General features: G+C 25.5%; 2 protein-coding genes and 1 long non-coding RNA gene across 5 annotated transcripts in view; 1 reads left to right on the top strand and 2 right to left on the bottom strand.

The window, feature by feature from the left end:
• The window catches only part of LOC135922771 (uncharacterized), a 32,873-nt gene extending 30,862 nt beyond the window's left edge, over positions 1-2,011 (bottom strand). The window contains exon 1 of the mRNA XM_065457236.1: positions 1,696-2,011. Coding sequence (XP_065313308.1) covers positions 1,696-1,771 — 76 coding nt within the window. The 5' untranslated portion in view covers positions 1,772-2,011. The remainder of the gene's footprint in view (positions 1-1,695) is intronic.
• A 1,257-nt stretch (positions 2,012-3,268) lies between these two features.
• Positions 3,269-4,954, bottom strand: LOC135922773 (uncharacterized). Its single transcript, XR_010571029.1, has 3 exons — positions 4,927-4,954; positions 4,637-4,686; positions 3,269-3,339 (listed from the first exon to the last, which is right to left on the bottom strand). It is a non-coding gene; the product is annotated as an uncharacterized LOC135922773 (long non-coding RNA).
• Positions 4,955-11,154: 6,200 nt separating this feature from the next.
• Positions 11,155-20,635, top strand: part of LOC135922278 (dynamin-1-like protein) — a 30,923-nt gene continuing 21,442 nt past the window's right edge. Inside the window, exons 1-11 of one of the 3 annotated variants that reach the window (XM_065456684.1) lie at positions 11,155-11,316; positions 11,357-11,507; positions 11,546-11,673; positions 11,719-11,805; positions 12,076-12,238; positions 12,495-12,643; positions 12,813-12,917; positions 13,070-13,183; positions 18,362-18,453; positions 18,886-19,006; positions 19,975-20,121. In XM_065456684.1, the coding sequence (XP_065312756.1) occupies positions 11,215-11,316; positions 11,357-11,507; positions 11,546-11,673; positions 11,719-11,805; positions 12,076-12,238; positions 12,495-12,643; positions 12,813-12,917; positions 13,070-13,183; positions 18,362-18,453; positions 18,886-19,006; positions 19,975-20,121 (1,359 nt within the window). In that variant the 5' untranslated portion in view covers positions 11,155-11,214. Of the gene's footprint in view, positions 11,317-11,356; positions 11,508-11,545; positions 11,674-11,718; positions 11,806-12,075; positions 12,239-12,494; positions 12,644-12,812; positions 12,918-13,069; positions 13,184-18,361; positions 18,454-18,885; positions 19,007-19,974; positions 20,122-20,635 lie in introns of those variants that run through there. The other 2 variants (XM_065456685.1, XM_065456686.1) reach the window with 2 other exon arrangements.

Here is a 20,635-nt window from a genome sequence, read left to right as displayed (position 1 = left end):
AATGAAAATTTTAAAGTTTTGAGGCGTTTAAAAATATATTTAGTGCAATAATTGTATAATAAATTTCGTTTTGCGGTAAAATAGCTAAGAGAAAAAAGTTAAAATGATCAGTCTTAAAATGTTAATGTCTATACACCATATAAAAAAAAGTTTTGAGGAAGAAGAAACATAATTAAAAAATTGGTTGTTACATGGAATAAAATTCTAAAAAATAGTTGCAAAAACGAAATAATAGAAATGTATGATGATCTGTCTAAAATGTTCACACGCAAAATGTGTAAATATCTATAATATCTTTACATTCCATTATTGTGTTGATTATTTTATAATTAAAAGTAATAAATAATGCCAGTTTTTTGACCACTTTTCCCTGGTTCTTAGTCATTTTACCCTAGGTTTACATAATTACACATTGCTCTTAAAGTATTATTGGAGAACATTACCCATTTTTATTTTGTAGGTGAGGGATTGGGCTAAATAATGAATTATAATTTGTTTTGTTTCACTTTTGCTTAAAATTTTTATAGTAAAAATGCAAAATACCGATCGTTTTACTCCGGTCACCCCTGATTTTAGACGTGTATTTGTCTAATTTTAATTATCAGAATTGTTTTTTTTACGTTCAATAAAGCTTCTACTTTATTATTAAAATATATTCCAATTTTAATCAATATCATCATTAAAAACTAATATGTTATGTTTAAACAGGTAGTTGATCGTAGATAAAACATGCAGACAAATGATAAACAAAAGTCCCCTAGGGAAAAGCAACCGGACAAAAATTTCCACGGACAAATAAGACAAAATACCCCCAAACAAAAAACAATAATAACCCGGACAAAAATACCACAATCTAAAAAAATAAATTAAAATACTTAAAAAAAAGAGAAATATTAACTTGAACTAATAAAAAATTTCAAAATATGTTCTTGGGTAAGAAGATAGTATACAATATTAACCTCACGTGTATACTAGGAATTTATTAGAGACGGCTATAAGGCTGTCACTCGGTAAAGTAACTTAATGGTACGACTGCCCAGAATTAAAACTGATAATTTGGGGCTGCTAAGTATATTTAATTTTATGAAACTAGGTCGCATGCTTTTAGCTACGTCCTAAGATACCGGACAAGCCCTCAAGTTGTAAAAAGAACTTTAAGATAGGTAATGTGTTAGCACTTATTTGATAAAATAACGTTGTAAGAATGACAACGGTTTAATTAAATTTAAAAAAAATATGGTCTAGAAATAAGGTCAAACCGATTTTTTTTAAACGGTCAATATCAAGATTTTAACCAAAAAAATATTACCCTAAGTTTCGAGATTTGATCAAAAAATGGCTAAATCCTTTGGCTATTATTATGCGAAATCTTTAGGCTTGGGTATATTTTGACTAATAATCAAGGCTTTCGACAATACTAGCCAAGGGTATTATAATATGATTTTGTAAATGTTAAGAATTCCAATAGTTTATTTTATTAATAATATTTAGCGCCGTCGATTCAATTGTGGAGAAACAAGAATATTCATTAGTTTAAAAATGAATTAGTAACAAAGGTTGTGATAGTAATTATACTGTCTTATGGTTTCAGAACTTACTATATATATTTTTTTAAATTTTTTGAATAAAGAAAAGTTAAAAGAATAAGAATACGATATAAACTATAGATATTTTTTGTTCAAAAAAATGTTTTACCCAACGAGTAATAAATCAATGAAGATACAAAGAATATTGCTACGACATTCAGATTACAGGGTATGTATGATATCATTGTCCGAATCTAATATCAAATGAAGGTAAATCTTAGAATCATTTATCCGGGAACCTCCGTTTATATTTTAAGAATAATAGCAATCTATAGTAGTTTTTTTATTAGCATTAATTATATTTTGATGATTATTAAACTTCATCTAGAATTATAAAATAAATTAGGATCCATAAGCGGGTATTTTATTTTTTAGCAAATAAGATTTAATGGATAGGAATGATTAATTTTAATTATTTTATAGTTAATTAATTTTACTTTGATCATTTTATTTTAAATGCCAAATTATTTTTTATAAAGGCTAACGATTAACTAATATTGAAAATGTTTATATTATATTAACTAAAACCGATAATGGTTTTAAAAAAAATAGTATTTAAACTAATAGAAAATTTTAATTCTTATAAAGGACAAAATAGCTATATAATATTTAAAATAATAAAAAGCTGAGAATTAGCCTATCAATTTCATTATTCTTTTATTCAAAAAATTTATATTGTAATTGTAACTGTAAGGTGATGCATCCTCAAAGTGATTTTATTTATATTTTAGGAGAGGATTATAAAAAGATAATACTTGACTAATAATCCTATATATAAGACTTATCGAAACATATTTGACTAATAATCGTTTATATAAGACATAATGAGAAAATTTTTTTAAAGTTTTTTTGATGTCATAAAATATTATTTAATATGAGGTCTAGTAGTAACTAGTGAATTAGTTGTATATAGAACCAAATATGATTTTAATGAAAAAATGAAAAAAATATATATAACTTTTATTATATATTATAAAAATAAAATATAATTATGTGTATTATAATATTTCCTTAAAATAATTTTTATATTGCCTTTCAATCAATAATTCATAAAATATACATAATTATTTGAAACAATAAATTAAGGTAAGTGGCTTTTAAGTGGCCTATTTTTTTCTCTTTTTATTAAAATATTTTTTTTTCTTTTACTTTTTACCTTTTTCCACATAAAAAACTTAGATTGTCCAATATATTGAAATTTATATTTAATATTATAATTTAATAAAAATCAATAGAACTTAATTTTTTTAAGACATTCTCATGGCTAAAGAAAAAAAAAGTTAGAAATCAATTGTGTCAGCAAATATAATAGAAAGCATTCTTTGACAGAATTTTGCCTGATATATTTATTTTATATAATATAATATTCCCTATGCAATAAAGTTATCTTTAAAAAAAATTTCTAAGTGCCGTAAATTCATGAATTGTTTAAAAAAATAAAATAATATTCAACCAACCAGTATATTTAAATATCTTTAACTAAAATACCTTTTAAAAATAAATTAATAAATTTTATATAATTTTAAAATCTGATAAAGGTTTAAAATTTAAAAATATCCTTTCGCCTTATATTGTATTTATTAAAATAAAAACTTGTAGCTTCTATTAACGAATGTTCTTTAGAAAAATATTTCTATGGAGCACGGAAAAGCTATAAGGGATCAAGAAGAGAGAAAAGAAGATTGTGAGATTAATTTTCTCGAGGTTGTAGAGTTTCTGAGGGTCTCTTGAGAGCTGTTATTGGAGTAAAAGACTATTTTATTATTTGTGTTGAAAATTGTCATTTTTTAAAAAAAATGATAGATAAATTTGACATGATGATTAGTTTTAAAAAAACAAACCTCATGTATTGTAGTTAAGCATTATATATTGGCTTAAAATACAGAATTAGTGTATGAGATGTTTGGCAAACTTCATGCTTAAGACTGCGTCTCAATATTAGATTCAGATTCCTATTAAATTTTGAACTAATATTTTACACAAAGGATAAAAAATTATCTATATAAAGATCGTATTCAAAATAAATTGAATTAGAGAAATCCCTTATTTCACTTAGATGTAAATTATTTTTGAATCACCATTCAAAATTCGATGAAGACAGTCTAATATAACTCTTGGTTATTGACTGGCAAAATTGATTGAGAACTCAATGATTAATATATTAATAAAGCCTGAGTTCCTTTGCGCATTTTATAAAATAAGACTTCGAGAAAAAGTATAGGGCAGGATAGCAAAAAATATTTTGTTCTAATAAATTTTATAAATTTAAGGCTCTCTACCATTGAATCAATCTTGTTCCTATTTTTTAAAAATAATATTCAATTAATATGATCATAAAAATAAATATTTCAAAATATAATAGTTATTAGCAATTAGTGTTGTTAATCAACTAAATTAGTCGGCTAAAAGATGACTAACAAATAGTCATAATTAATCGATTAAGTTGATCCATTTAGTTGGCCTAATTGATTCATTTAATAGGTTTAGTTAACCACTTTAGTTGACAAATTTTTGAGCCGAGCTTGCATCAATGTATATTCGGGGTAAAAATATAAATTGTGAACATATTATATTGGTATTTCAATGAAGATGAACCATAGAAAAGTGACAATTGTCATATAATCTTTATTTTTAAATTTTTTTGACGCAAATGAATAAAAAAAAAATTGTAAACATGTTAAATTGAGATTTTAGGGAAGATGAACTAAATGTACCATAGTAAAGTGACAATTGTCTGAATCGTTATTTTAAGCTTTTTTGAATTTTTTTACTGATACGAGCGGGTTTTTAACCCACGCCCTCCCATCTAAAGGTGAGAGAGTAAAATAATTTTATAAAACGGACGAGCGGACGGGTTAAATAATTTTTAACCACGTCATGTATATAAGTTATAAACAGCAAAATAAATTTTAATAAAAATATAATTTATGATTTTAAAATCAAGACAAATTTTATGGACTTGTCAAAAAGTCCAAAATCTTTGTTTTCTCTACATTTTTGAAACAAGTATATCGTTTTATAAATATTATTAGGTAAAGATCATATTTTACTTATAACAAGCGCGTACCAAGCGATGAATCCTCTCCACCATAGCAAAAATCTTTCAAAAAATATAAAATGTTTTCATAATATGATAATTGCAAAGTAATCTATTTCAAATATATTATATTTTATTTTAAAAATTAGCAAAAAGTTAAAAACTTTAAATATTTTTTCTTTGTATTTTTTAGCTCATAAAAATTTTAAGTTTATTTTCTTACATTTTAAAACCTTAAACACTGATGGATACAGGAAATTAAAAAAATTCATTTAATTTATCTCTATTAATAAATATGATTACTTAAATTTCTTGTTTATATGAATTGTTCAGATATCCAATTAGACAGAATTTGCTGAATAGAATTATTTCTATGATATAGAAAGAAGGAAACTGCAAAAAGCACTTGATAAGATGGGACCTTCGACATAAAGCTGTTACAGCCTTTTTGGATCTAATTAGCCTATTTCGATGCCCTTGGAGAAATATCCTAATGGATTGAACCAGAAATTTCATCTGAATCATATATATGGTTAGATTCAATACGACTAAACATAAATTCTAAATTATAAACTAATCTCAATTATCATTATAAAAAACATTTTTTTTTTTTTAAAGAATGAATTTTTTATTAGTCAAATTGAACGTTAAAAGTAAAACATATATACGTAATTTAAAAAAATATATTAAAAATATCATGTAAACTATTTGTAAAATAAAATCTATATAAAAACTGTATAATAAAAAAATTAGTATAATAAATTGTATGTTGGGATTGACAATATTTTTAGTAATTTATTATCTTGAAATCAAATTTTAATTAATCGAGAAGACCAGTTGCAGGTTTTGGCGGGGTACTTATTAGCCATTTGCAGGTATTATTTTGAATAAAAAAATCCAATTAAATTTATAAAAGCATTCGGGGCACGAATGACAATAGATGATTGACTTATTTTTCTGTAAATTATATGACGGTTTTAAGTGACCAACCGGATGATATATATAATTATGGATGAACTTGGTTTTGACAATTTATTTACCTAGGAGTCAGCTTAATTTTTATACAAAAATTTTCAAAAATAAAATGCGCTATGATACACCCCACACGAAAGGATAATAGATACCAAGGGTGTTTTTATATTTCTTAAATTTTCATTTTTTTAAATTTTATAAATAAAATACTAAAAGATTTTTTTCTTAAATATTAATTTCTACCTTAATTTTCTAATCTATATTTTATCACTTAAATTTTTTATGGCCAATATAACCTCAGCCTCCCCTAAGCATCTTTTTACACATAAATAAAACTAATTATATTAATAAAATAGAATGAAATATCGTACAAAGAAGAAAATAAGAAGTAAAAAAAAGTTTAGATAGCCTCCTTGGAAAGTAAACTAATATAATATTCGAAATTATTCATAAATATTTGAAATTATTTATAAGCCTGCACTACGAATCCTATGAACGAGTTACTTTAATACTAATCTAATCTATCATAAAAATTTTACGATATAAGATTTTAAATAATTTAAGAAATTTTATACAAGATTTTTTTTATTGTGAAATTATCATAAAACATTGAATATAAATATGTTCCTATAAAATAAAATTTTCATAAATATGGCATTCATGGCAACATGATGCTTGATGTAGACAGATACCTTTTTTGTAATGTCCGCAGATTTCAATTTTGACGGGCAAAACTTGCATATAGTACGAATAAAATGGGGTAGATTTTCCTTTTTTTCTGATGGGTTATCTCTGATATGTTCATATATAAGGTGGCTTTGAGTTAACATTTTTAATTTTTACGAGCATAGTTTTTTAGTTCTAATGATGACAACAATTTTTTTAAATAAAAATTAAATAACAAGAAAAAAAATTATTGCAAGCACACCTTAATATAAGAATTTGGATATTTGACAAATGTGCTAGGTAAATCGTAATATTTAGAAATATTTAACATGTTCCTTGCGAAACTTCTTATTTTTTACCTTTTTTCCACATCTATAAATCACTTTATAAATTTTATAAACTATTTTTTCATTTTTGGAAATATTTTTAAAGAATTTAATTTTCGAATTGAATGTTTATTGAATCAAATCGAATAATGTTTTAATTATGTACGATACGAATAATGCAATTATTCGATTCAATCGAATATGAATAATGCTATATTCAATTCGTATTTTGTAAGGCATACTTGGTAAAAAAACTTCAAAGTAATTTGACCTGGTTTTTATAGTAGTTTAAGATTTTGTTATATATCTACAAAATTTCATAATTATTGATTTGATATTTTTTAAAATATTTGCAATTTGTTAAACTTGAGGGTATGGGGTTATTCCGGATGTGAACAAAAAAATATGCTTGAACCAACAATTATTTAATATAATGAAATTATAGCAATTATTTTTGTTAATGGTAATTTTTATAATATTTTGGTTATTTAAATCAAAAAGCTCAAAATAGAGCTGGTTTCTTCTATATTTATTAACAGGTATTATTTATCGTGTATTAACTCATTGGTAAAGATCATATTTTTTTTGTTGTAATTGACAAATAATCGACTTTAATAATTTTCAATGGTGCTTTAAATTTTATAAACACAATATCCAAAACAAAATGAGATGGATCATAAATAGCTAAAAATTGTTAATTTTTCTAATAAATATTCTCTAAAATAGTATAGATAATGATATATTTTAGTCTAGAGTGGTAGTTTTTAATAATATTTATATAACATCTGCTGCGAATATAAATATTCTCACTTTTCTATGGTTTATCTTTACTGAAATCTCAATTTACCATGTTTGCACTTTAATTTTTCCCTGACTATACAGTGATACAAGTTCGGCTTTAGAATTCAATTTAATCAACTATAGATCAAATAAGCCGGCTAGATGGTTTAACTAAGCTCGACTATCAACTAATTTAGTCACTAAAGTTTTTAGTCGGTCTCCTCGATTACGACTATTAGTCGGCCTAACGGTCGGGATGTTAAGTCCAATTTTAGAAAAAAGACCGGACCAAATTGAACCGCTACAAACACTAGTTACCATATTCTTTCAAACAAAAAGCGTGAGATATTAAAAGAGAAAGAAAGAAAATTTAAAACTATTTTTGATACTTTTATTTCTCTATATTTTATGTTTTTTATTATGTTTTTAAATTAGGGAAGATAATAGGCTAAGTATGCAGTGCATCTATAAATATATAACTAAGAGATTTCATATTGTTATAGATGAATGTCGCATTCGGATATTGAATTTACTGTATTATCATTAGAGATCTGCAAATCCGGGCCCGGCCTGAGTACCACCCTGCCTAGTATTTAAAAAATAATTTTCGGTTTGGGGTAGGTCGGGCCAATTATTTAAAAAAAAATTCGGGCAGGGTCGGACTTAAAATTTTAAATATGATATCATTCAATTTTGTGAAATAAATTTATATACTTTAAAATTATTGCAAGAAACAGGGCTCCAATATTTTTATAAAAAATATTAAATTTTTCGATATTTAAATAAATTCAAGCATGGTCGGGTAAAAATATAAATTTATTTCGGATCGGGCTATTCATGATAAATTCTATATGTGAGTGGGTGGGCGGGTTAAGAAATTTGAAATCATTTAAGTAAATATTAATAAAAAATTTTGTTTTGAACTTTTTTGGATATTAAAAATTTATATGTCCTTTTTTGTTATCATAAAAACCTTTTTCTTAAAATAAATAAACTTTTTTGTATATTTAAAACTACTTTGGTGGAAACTACAAGAAATAGATTTGCCAAAGCTATTAGGATAAGCAAGAAAAATTGGCAATTCCTGCAAATAGTGTTTCTTCTCAACGAGGATTTAGCTATGATCGAAGGTTTTTAGAGCAAAACATGTTTGAATCCAGAAAATGTCTATTCATTATTATTTTTGCATTATAATTACATAAAGTATCAATTTTATATTTATATTTTTTTCATAAATATTTTATTTGATCATATAAATTATACATAAATTAAATTGAATATATTTTTATGCTTAATATAGTAATTTTTTAAATTATAAAACTTTTTATAGAGGTGTAACGCTGAAATTTACTTTATTAGATGCTTAAAAGAATGGCCATAATTAAATTTTATAAAAGTGGGCTTGGGTTATAATTATTTTATAAATAATAGGTGAGCGGTTAAAAAATTTTAGACTAATGAACGGGTGGGTGGGTATATTTTTTTTGAAACTATGGGCGGGCTGGGCGAGCGGGTTAAATTTTTTTAAAACATTGGGTGAGCTGGCTTATGATCCAAAAGCCCGCCCAATGCAGACCTCTAGGGTGGGATAAGACTATTTAAATATTTTTTTTACAATGAATATGAATAAAAAATTTTTTATATTATAATTTAAAAATAAGGTCATAAAATTCCACCGATATCTATGAAAATTAAAACATATATAATTATGAATTTTAAAAGAATCCATAAATTTTTCATTTATTTTGTTTTCCGCGGGCTGTATTTTTCTTTGAAAATTTTTCATGCACTCGCGTTTATTCCTTTTTCATATTTTGATATATGGATCTAGAATACATTCTGATATCGAAAGTCCATCAGCATTTATGAACCATAAATTTGATAAATTGTATGCTCTTAAACTCGCATCTACCATGATCAAAATCATAAGATTAAAGTCCCTTTCACACTCGGCAATAATGTATGATAAAATAGCTAAGGAATTTTTTAAATTTGTCATTAATAATATTTTCATCGAATATTGTCGAAGCCCAGCAATTGTTTTATATTGTTAATAGATCGACTTTTGTTTAAACTAATTTCGTTTTATTTTTTTTTGTTATTTAATGTTGTAATGATTAACTTCGATTTGTATTTTGTTTTTTTATATCCTAATGATATACCTTCTTTTTATTTTACTTTAAAATTTTATTAACACATTGATTTATATTCTAAAATTTTGATATATATATAGTTAAAAAATTGTTTAAAGATGATTAGAAATGTAATATATAATAGATAGAAAATATTTTAAAAATGTAAAAATGCAGTTTCTTGTTATATTATAATAAAATAAAAAAGGACTATTGTATTGAATATATGATTTGTTAAATATTTCCAACATGGTTCATATAACCCAACATATTGTCCAAATATCTGACATTTGCTCCTACGACGATAAAAATGTATTCCTTCTAATAATTAAATGAGTAAAATTACTATTACAAATATAAAATAAAAATTAAAAAGTATAATAAAATTAAAGCCATAAAAGATAAAAAAAAAATTAATAAAAACTTAAAATAAGACTGTTATCAGCGATCATCCGTGAGAGGATTTTCTAAAATCTAGTTCGAAAGATATGGACTTTCTATAACTATGGCCGAATTCAGCGGCCAACTACTTCCATTATGATGCTGACAATGGCAAAGTATATAACGATTTTTAACGTATTTCAACAATTACTCCTTTTCACCACCAAGGAGAATGACTTGAGAGTTTCCCCAAAGGTGAGAATAATAATATATCGAGTTTTGTTCAAATTAATTTTGATTTATTTTTATGTTTTTGTTATAACACTTAACTTCTATTTATTTTTTGTTTTAAATTTTTCTATATAATCTAGAGATATATTTACGTTATTTTTACTTTTAAATGTTTAAAACTCATTCATTGATATTTTACATTAATATATACATAGTGTACTTGTTTAAAAGATAATTAAAAAAACGTAAATTATTTTTAAAATGTAAAATTGTAATGTTTATTTTTATATTATAATAAATTAAAAATGACTAAAGTATTGAATCTATGATTTGTTTAAACTTAAATTCCTGTATTTCTAACATGGTTCATGTTAATATATTTGAATTTTATTTTAAATTATATTAATTTAAATTTTTACCTTACGGATATTGTAATATTTCTTTCACTTGATATAATATTAATAGTTTAATCGATTGTTATCAATAAATTGAATTCGGAAAAGTTAGTTGTATAGTTGTATTTTAAAATGAATTAAATAAAATAAATATATTTTTTATAAATCCATGCCTACCTTTCACCTTTTCGGATCATATTATACCAACACATATTCAATCAGTTTGAATCTCTCGCCGAATCTTTATCTGTTTCTCTCCAAACAGCATATATAGGTTCTTAAGTTATTTTCTTTTTGAATAAAGAATACATCGGAAAGTATTTATAAAATAAAAAAAAAACTTAATTCAAATCAATTTACTTTACTTTTTAATAAGTCAGGTATAATGACTCAAAGAGTTAGGGCATGTATGAGGGCCTATTTGTGGCCTTAAATGCGTTGAGCTGTTGATCTGACCTGCTAATTAAAGATATCTATGACTTCCCTCCCTACAGTGACTTGGGGATTTGAGAACCATGAAATTTTCAAATGGAGACTTTTAGAATAGTAATAATACTAACATATTTATAAATTATATTTAGACTTATTTGATTTGCTACAAAATTTTTTTAAAATAAAATTAGAATTTAGCAATTATCATCTGTTTAATATTATTCCTCTTGGAAAACTTACCAATTATTTGCATTAAACGATTTTTGATTCATTATCATGGAACCTTTAATTCCAGTCATCAATAAACTACAGGATGTATTTAATACAATTGGATCAGATCTGATAATGCTTCCTCAAATTGTTGTTGTTGGCGCACAAGTAAACAGCAATATTAAAAATATTTTATTAAAACATTTAGAGTTCAGGGAAAAGTTCTGTTTTAGAGTGCATTGTTGGTAAAGATTTTTTGCCGAGAGGGGTAGGCATTATAACTAGAAGACCTATTATTTTGCAATTAATACATGTTTCTAAAGATGATTATAAAGAGGTCAAAAATTCTAATGGGAAAGGTTATTAAATTATAAAAAATTGAAAATTAAATATACAGCAGATAATAATCATGAAATAACGGAATGGGCAAAATTTTTGCATACCAAAGATAAAATATTTACAGATTTTGATGAAGTTAAGTTAGAAATTGAAAGAGAAACAGAAAAATTAACTGGAAATAACAAAGTTTTTGATCAACTTCATTTTAATATTAATTAAATATTATTACAGGGTGTAAGTGATGAACCCATTACTGTGAAAGTGTTTTCTCCCAAAGTCCTAAACCTAACATTGGTTGATTTACCAGGGCTTACTAAAGTTAAATTTTCATAAAAACTTAATATTTATGTTCTATTAAACAAAAACTCCAATTAGAAATTTTTAAACATAATTATACCTGTTTTTTAGGAACATTTTTACTATAAGCTCTTTTTAGAGCCATCTATATTTTTAAAATATACATTCACTTTTAATATATATATATATTCATTTTTTATTTTGATATTTTATTTACAAGTTTTAAAGATAAATGAATAATAATTAAATCTATTTATAAATATAATTGCTATTGTTTTTTTTTTACAATAGGTTCCAGTAGGTGACCAGCCTTTAGATATAGAACTTCAGATAAGAGAAATGGTATTACGATATATATCTAATCCAAATAGTATAATCCTTGCAGTAACACCAGCAAACACAGATATAGCAACATCTGAAGCTTTGAAGTTGGCCAGAGAAGTTGATGAAGATGGTAATAAAAATATTTATATATAAACTAAGCTTTATTATATTTTATAATTAAAAAAATATGAGTTATTAAAAGATATTAAAATATGTTTTTAATTTTTAATATTTACCATTACATTATATTTTAATTTTAAAAAATATATTACTTGTTAAAATACAATTAATTATTTTTATTTATCAATATAATAAAAAAAAAAGTTTCAAAAATTACCTTGCTTATAAATAAATAATTTATTATTTGTAATATTTAAATATATAAGGGCGCAGGACATTAGCTGTCATCACAAAATTAGATTTGATGGATGCAGGGACTGATGCTATGGATGTATTATGTGGAAGAGTTATTCCAGTCAAGTTGGGAATTATTGGTGTAGTTAATCGATCTCAACAAGATATTAACAATAGAAAGGTTAATTTAAACTTTTTTATTTCTTAAATATTACTAATATAAAAATACACACAGTCAATATATTTAAAGTCCAATACTGTTTTGGCAAATTTCCCAATTCTTTTTTTATGATATCACATCTCAAAAAACCATTTAATTCAAAAATGAATAAATTTTTTTATCTTTATAGACTATTGAAGAAACCCTTAAAGATGAAACATTATTTCTATATAAAAAATATCATACATTGGCCTCTCGTAATGGAACATCATTCTTGACCAAAATCTTGAATAGGGTACATTTCAGATTTTATTTTTTTTATACTAATATAATTGATTAAATTTTTGAATAATAATATATAATTGATAATCTTCTACTACATTAAATTAACTAATTTTGACATCTTATTTCATTTAAACTAAAATATTAAAATAATCAAATTTAAAGTTGTTGATGCGTCACATTAGAGAATGTTTGCCAGATTTGAAAACCAGGGTTAATATATTATCTTCTCAGTTCCAACAGTTACTCAATACATTTGGAGAGAACATAGACGATAAAGTAAATTATAAATAGCTACTCATGCACATGAATATGATTAATTTTTATAAATAGCTACTCATGCACATGAATATGATTAATTTTTATAAATCATAGTAGAATTGTTTTTAAGCCCCTCTTCCCCTCCCCTTATTAATATGGTAGTAATCAGAGTGAAAAAATTACTTGAATATGTATTTCTTTAATTTACAAAATACTTTAAAAATATATTTCGTTACATGCTCTAAACTACATTTTAAAATAGTTCACTAAATACAATGCAATAAACAATTAGCTTAAAAGCTACATAAAATACTTTACATTTAGTTAAAATTAAATATTTAAAATATGACGGATGTACAAATAAGATATTTTACAATATAATTTCTTTATTTTAATAAATATCAATATTGATATTATAATAAAAATGAATAAAACATAATTTGTCCCTTTAATGGTGACCAATTTTTGCAAAAAGATTTTAGATACTAAAACCTACTTCGAATGACGCTCTTTTTCAAACATCTTTAAAATCTGTCATCTAGAATGGCAGATTCTTTGTGAAGAATAAAATAGATATACACCAAAATGATTTCTTTCTGAATATAAATATATATTTTTTTCTTTTATCATGATTTCTATTTGCTTATAATGATCATCTTCATCTATTGTATTTTTATGTATTATCTTCTTCATTTTCATGTAATTCTTCTAGATTAATAAAAGTGACTTCCTAAACGTCCGTTTTGTAATTTATGAAATATTTTCTCTCAATAACAATTTATTAAAATTATGCAAATACAATTGTAAATTCCACCAAGGAACAGTTTGCACCTATAAAAATTTTTAGCTCATAAAATAAAAATACAAACAGCTGAACCAATGGAATTCCTATTCCTTAGGTAGAATATGCAATTACAAATTCTAAATTTATGGAACACAATTTTGTTTTTCTTATTTTTTTATGCACGGGAATTCTAAATCTCGATTAATCATTTATTAAGGGAGATGATTTAGAAATTTGATTTTTGATCGAAATTGTATTCCAGGATGTAAAGAATACACACCAGAATTTAAGGCAATATTGCTTATAAACATTTGTATATATAGTTCATTTATATGAAAAATTTATATGGAAATTAATATAATGAAGCAGACTTCAAAAATTCATGGAAAAATTGTCTAAAATTTACAATATGCATACTCTGCATATGCTGTAATATATTTCCTATCATATCCGATATTTTATTTTTAAATATTGCTATCATAAAATGATTTTAAATTGAGAAATTTGGAACCCTATGAATTTCATATCCGGATACGACATATATATTATCTTTAATCACGAGTATTAAATATTTAGTTTTATGCAAATTATATATTTTTACTAAATAATGAGATATTTTAAAATTAGAAAATAAATATGCAGATGTGTTTGAGCTAGACTTGTGCGCCGAAGTCTCAATTGACGGCGGCTCTTTTTTAAATATTTTTATCGCCGTTCGGCGGTGCGCCGATTTTTCAGCCGCCTAATAAATTAATGGCGGCCGTGGCGCGCTATTTATTAAAAAAATTTTAAAATTAATTTAATTTATAATTAATATATTACATTTTTTTATAATTTAATTGGGCGCTCTTAGTCCCAACATTGTTAATATTGTCTAGCTCAATCTCAGAAATAGACTAATGAATTTTATTTTTACTCATGTCAGAGCCAGACAAACAACACATGTTAATGACATTCCATTTATTTTTATCAAAACAAATCAAAATACAAATTTGGAATGCAAACAAAATATAAGGAAGAAATAAAATTAATAAAAAATCAGATTTAATAAAATTACATGAATAAATAGTATTTTATCAAGATTTATGGGACATAAAGAAGTCCTCCTTTTTGTATTGAGTATTAATCCAGTGATGGAAAAAATTCCTTCGGGGTACTAGTTGCACAGGTATACAAAATACACAAAAACCTTCCTAGCTAAATTAGCAAGCCTAGAAAGTTCTAATCGCTATTTTCATAAAGTTAGCGCATCCTCTTCTAGTATACTATGTTACCTGAGTAATATATGACATTCTTGCTCTAGATTGCTGATGTTGTTATAATCGTTGCTTGAAAAGGAATATTTACAAGCTATTTTAGCCTATATGAACCGAATATCCCAAACTTGAATCTCACTGATCATTTCTATCATGCTCTAAAAGTTTTAAATGTCTAATTCAAAATTGCAAATATGTTGTAGAATTTGAATTTTAAAACATTTTTAAGATTTTGAAACCTCAGATCAAGTAGTGTTGCTATCGAATTTTTAAAATATAATTTTATTAATAAAAATATTATATAAATTACTTGAAGTTCTGTAAATGGAAACCTATGGTCGAGCATTTTTGTATATTTTCTTTTAGACAAATTATATCTAGCAATCAGATTTATTGATAGGTATATGTGTTTCTATTTCACTCCTAAATAATCCTAAATTTATTGTTGATTCTTTTTGGGTGTAAAGAAATTCTTCCGACTCTCTAGATTTAATAATGTGTAAAGTTCGTCAACTAGATCCCGTTATGAAAAGTTTTAAAGATTATTTTTATATTTAGCACATTATAGTAATCTTAGTAACACTACGGATACTTTCTAGCAGGCGCGTATGCAGCGGGGGGGGGAGCAAGGGGACAACCCCCCCCCCCCCCCCCCCCCCCCCAAAGCTAAAAAAGCAGATGCCTGATTAAAAATATTATTGTTAATATTAATTTATATATTTGTTTAATTATATTTATTTTTCACATTCATCTACTTTATTTTATCAATTAATTTCGATTTCAAGTTTTCCTTGGCGCAATATTTACCTATTATTTTCAAATTTTAGTGGCGTAATATTTATCTAAATTTCTAGTCAAATAATAATTATCCCTGAAACTCCTTGTCCAACTGGGAGAAAAAAATTGCAAGCTTGACCAACGAGATCTAGTTTCTGCCATCAAGCAAACAGCTTTTATGGAGTTAGAAGAGCCTATTATTAATGCTATTACTGAAATATCACAATAGCTTGAAAGAAATATTACCTAAGAAGCAAGAAAATTTTTGGATTCAATACTTATTCCAAATTTTTTTTCTCATTAGAATGTATTATTTAATTATACAACTATTTTATGTAATACTTTTCAAAAACATGACATTGACTTGATTAAGAAGATGAGAATAGCTGAGAGAATTTTATTAGAACTCAAGGAAATAGAGCTAATGTTGATTCATATTTTTTATGTTATTGTTGAGTCAAAAGCAGAGCTATAACTGTTTAATATTTGTCCCCCTCGACGTGCAGCTAGTAAGCTCATCGTCAAAACATTAATATAAGATCAGTAGAAGTGTATTATAAAACAAATGTCCCCTCTCTTAGATACATTTATAACCAAAATAAATGAATGATTTTTAATTCATCATGCAGCACTTACCAATCTGCAGATATTACTTCCACAAAAGCCTTCCCAACCTTTTTCCATGGTGATAGAAAAAAAAATATTTGTTGAATATTTATCATGAAGATGTTAAAGTATCTTATGATGCCTTATTAGCTGAATAACTATGGTTGATACAGCCCCAAAAAATGCTATAGATGCTTTGCATTATTTCAAACACATTTTAGATTATATTCCCAATGTATTAAAATGATTATATATATTAGCAACTCTTCCCATTAGTATACTAATGAGAAAACATTCTCTTTTTTAAGAAGAATAACAGAGCCCTGCAGATGAAACGTACCATTTGCAGGGCACGGCCCGGATTTTTTTTTCAAAATTTTCTTTGGCCCGGCCAGTTTTTTTTAAAAAGAATTTCAGGCCCGGTTTTTTTGAAAATAAAATTTTCAGGCCCGACCCGAATTTTTTAAAAATAAATTATATTTATTTTTGATTTTTAATGGCGATTTAAAATATTTGTTTTTAAAATATAAAACCCGGACCGGGTATATTTTAAAAAAATTAAAAACGGTCCGGACTTATGAAGCACAACTTCTGAAAGTAGATTGAATGGTTTGGATCTTTTGAATATTCATAGGCATTTAATGCCAAGCAAGGATGAGATAATTGAAAAATTAGCTCAAAACATACAAAATACAAATATACCTAAGAACCTATTTGTGTGTTAATTTATATTTCCAACATTTAAATTTTTTATACTTTATGTATAAATTTTAAAGGCTAAAATTTCAATTTTGGGTCATTTAAATGATTCATATGGTGGTTATATTTTATAATTCACATTAATTTAAAATTGTGTATTAGAAAAGTTATTAGTCCTAATAAATTTATGTTTAATATTTTTAAATAACTAATATTTCTTAAAAAAATTTTATTCCCCCCCCCCCCCCAGACCTAATTTCTGCGTACGCGCCTGCTTTCTTGCATAATTAATAGTAGTACCAGAGGGTAGGGTAAGCTTATTTTAAGGTTTTCATATTAACTAGATTTTTCCGTGAAAGCAATTTATATTATTAGCCTCACTAGATATATCAAAATGTTCACAAAGGTATAGATCAGGATCATCAATATCTAAAAATGACCTATCTCGTAAATGGATTGCAGACATTTACGATGCTCAACCTCAATTTCACATTCCAAATTGGATACTCGATATCTAAGCACTGACTTTTCTATTTTCTTTAAATCAGAATATTAATTCTTGCAACTTTATTTATGCTATCAACTAATAAGCCCTAAACATAAATGATGTCATAATTTCCCAATCTGACTCTTCTTTTGATATTTACCCCAGCATTAGTTACCACCTGTCTTATTTTGTTAATGGAATTCCTCTTCTATACCATCGATATCAGATAATATAGTATCACCTCTATGCTTCATCGTCACGTTTCTAGTTGTTAGGGTAGAATATTTCAAATACAAATTTTCATTTAAATGATGAAAACTAAACATGATATAATTTTAAAAATTATACACTCTCCCCACCGTCATAAAAAATTGGCGGCGAATCTGGTCACGCCGTTCATCTTATTAATCGCGCTTAAGGCTACATTTCAAAATTCTTCAAAGATACATGCGTTTAGAAGTAGCTTTTGCAAAAAATGTCACTACTGCCCAACTCTGGTGCTCGCCCATTGTATTAATTTTTTACATACTTAAATTTTTTTAGTGTTTTAAAATATCTTTTTAATTGTTTTGATACAAAAAAATAAGGGTCAAACTCTCCTGCATATAGTGACTAAATTTGCTTCCGGATATTGCGCCACAATCGAAGGAACTGCCAAAAATATTGAAACCACCGAATTGTAAACTTCATTTTTATTTCATAATTTATTCGAATTTTGGGTATCGCTTACTTTTGATTTCCTTCGCCGAAACCCCTAAAAATTTTGATTTTCACGTGAAATGTTATAAATAATTCATGCCTGTGACCTAAATATAAAAAATTATAATTAATAAACTTTCATAACTAAAACGAAAAAATTTAAGTAAAAATAAAATAATGGTCTAAATCATTTTTTCGAATCTACGAAATTTATTAATTTTGTAAAGTTATAGAAATTTATTATAAAGCTTAAAGTTTTGAAATTTAATGGTTTTAAAAAATGAAATTTTTAAATGTGCATCGCGCAGAATTTTTTATCAATTCCACAAAATTTACATATTTTTTTATTTACGAAAAAAATTGGCGAAATCCGAAAAAAATTCATTTTTCGTTGGTTTTAAATAATTTTTAGATGTGGGGGAGCCAGAATATGTTATATATTTCATGAAACGTTTGGAAAAGCTCTTGAGTCCGTAGACCCTTTAGTTGGCCTATCAACGATCGATATTTTGACGGCCATCCGAAATGCTACGGTATTTTATTTATTTTTTTCATTTAAGCCTATATTATTATTTTTTAAAGTGTAAAAGTTTTTACAAAATTGATGTGTTTCCGTTTTGTGTTTGATTTGAAATTATTTATTTTAAATTGTAACTTGCATATTGGTAAACATTTTTTTGCGTTAAAAATAGCAAAAAAGCTTGCACTTTTCACATTTAAAATAAATGCCTTTTCAATTTAAAAAATGAAGCATTTTTTTTATAAAACACAACGCTTAAACGCTTCTGCTCAGTCTATAATATTATTCTTGATTGTTTAGTTTTCGGAGTGAAATCGATGGTGATTTTTTTCCTGCCCAGCATAAATAATTTTGATCTAACTCCAGCATCTTTATTTTATAATGAGGCATTTAAGGTAAGGATTAATATCTAATCGAAATTTACAGGCGCTTGCGGAAGAAAATCAGTTAACATTATCGCGTTTTAATTTTTTAAGTTTCTTACAAATTTGATATATTTTTTAGAAAATCTTCAAGGCTAAAGTGTTAGTTTTAGGTTAAAAACTCGTTTCGACTAAAAATATAGTAAGGATGTGATGAGTGAAATGAAATCCGGTTAAGGTGGGTTAAACAGGTAGAAAACTAGAGGTATATATACTTCCAAAAAGGTAGAAACCCTGGTGATAGGCAGTTGTATTTTTTTTGGGAGAAGGGCGATAAAAAAAGAACTATAATTGTATAAGATTAGAACAAAAAAATGAAGGGAGATCATGAATTCCTATGTTAGAGTGATTTTTTTTACCGTTCTGAATTATATTCTAACTGAATCCAGTAATATATTTTATAATTTAGTGGATGTCCAAGTTTATTTATCTATTTTATGTTATCTTCAAAAAGCCCCCATTTTATATTTTTCTAAAAATGAAGACGATTTATAAGTATTATACTAAATAATCCTGCATATATATATATAAAGGTGCATTTTAATATTTTTTATATTAGGGCCCTCGACCCGCTTTATTCGTACCAGAAGTATCCTTCGAACTTTTAGTCAAGAGACAGATTCGCCGGCTCGAAGAACCTAGCTTGAGATGCGTTGAGCTGGTTCATGAAGAGATGCAAAGAATTATCCAACATTGCGGAACTCACGTAATTTTTTTTATAAAAATGTTAAATACGTTAATCAGAATTGTTTTTTCTATAAACAGAAGATTGGGTTTAAAATTCGAACGGAACACTGTTAGTCCTTTGGCGCCCCTTTTTTGTAATGAGTAAAAAAATCTTTATGTACTCCTTAGATGGAAAATTTTTAGTTTAAATTTTATTTTGCAATTATTTATAAAGGAAACAATGATGCCATTTTGGCATCTATGGGCGCCTAGATATAAAATTTATATTATTGGGATCAAAAATGCTAGCATTATAATAAATATTGTCAGATTCTATGTGTATTCCACTAATAATAGAAGTTATATCATAAAAACTGTATGAATGACCAAAATCGGAACATAAAAATGGCGAAAGGTTAAATTAAAACGTCATGAATCGCAAGCAAAAGCATACGATTTAATTTATTATATAATTATATTTTAATGTCAAATTAAATCATTAAGCTTTCTTAATGGTTATAATATAACTTGCAAGTTTATGATGTAAATTAGTT

The sequence above is a fragment of the Gordionus sp. m RMFG-2023 genome, chromosome 1, assembly GCF_954871325.1.
Source record: "Gordionus sp. m RMFG-2023 chromosome 1, tfGorSpeb1-WG-v2, whole genome shotgun sequence".
NCBI classification, from domain to species: domain Eukaryota; kingdom Metazoa; phylum Nematomorpha; class Gordioida; order Chordodea; family Parachordodidae; genus Gordionus; species Gordionus sp. m RMFG-2023.
Note: the sequence above shows the minus strand (reverse complement) of the source record. Positions and strands in the feature narration are given on the sequence as shown.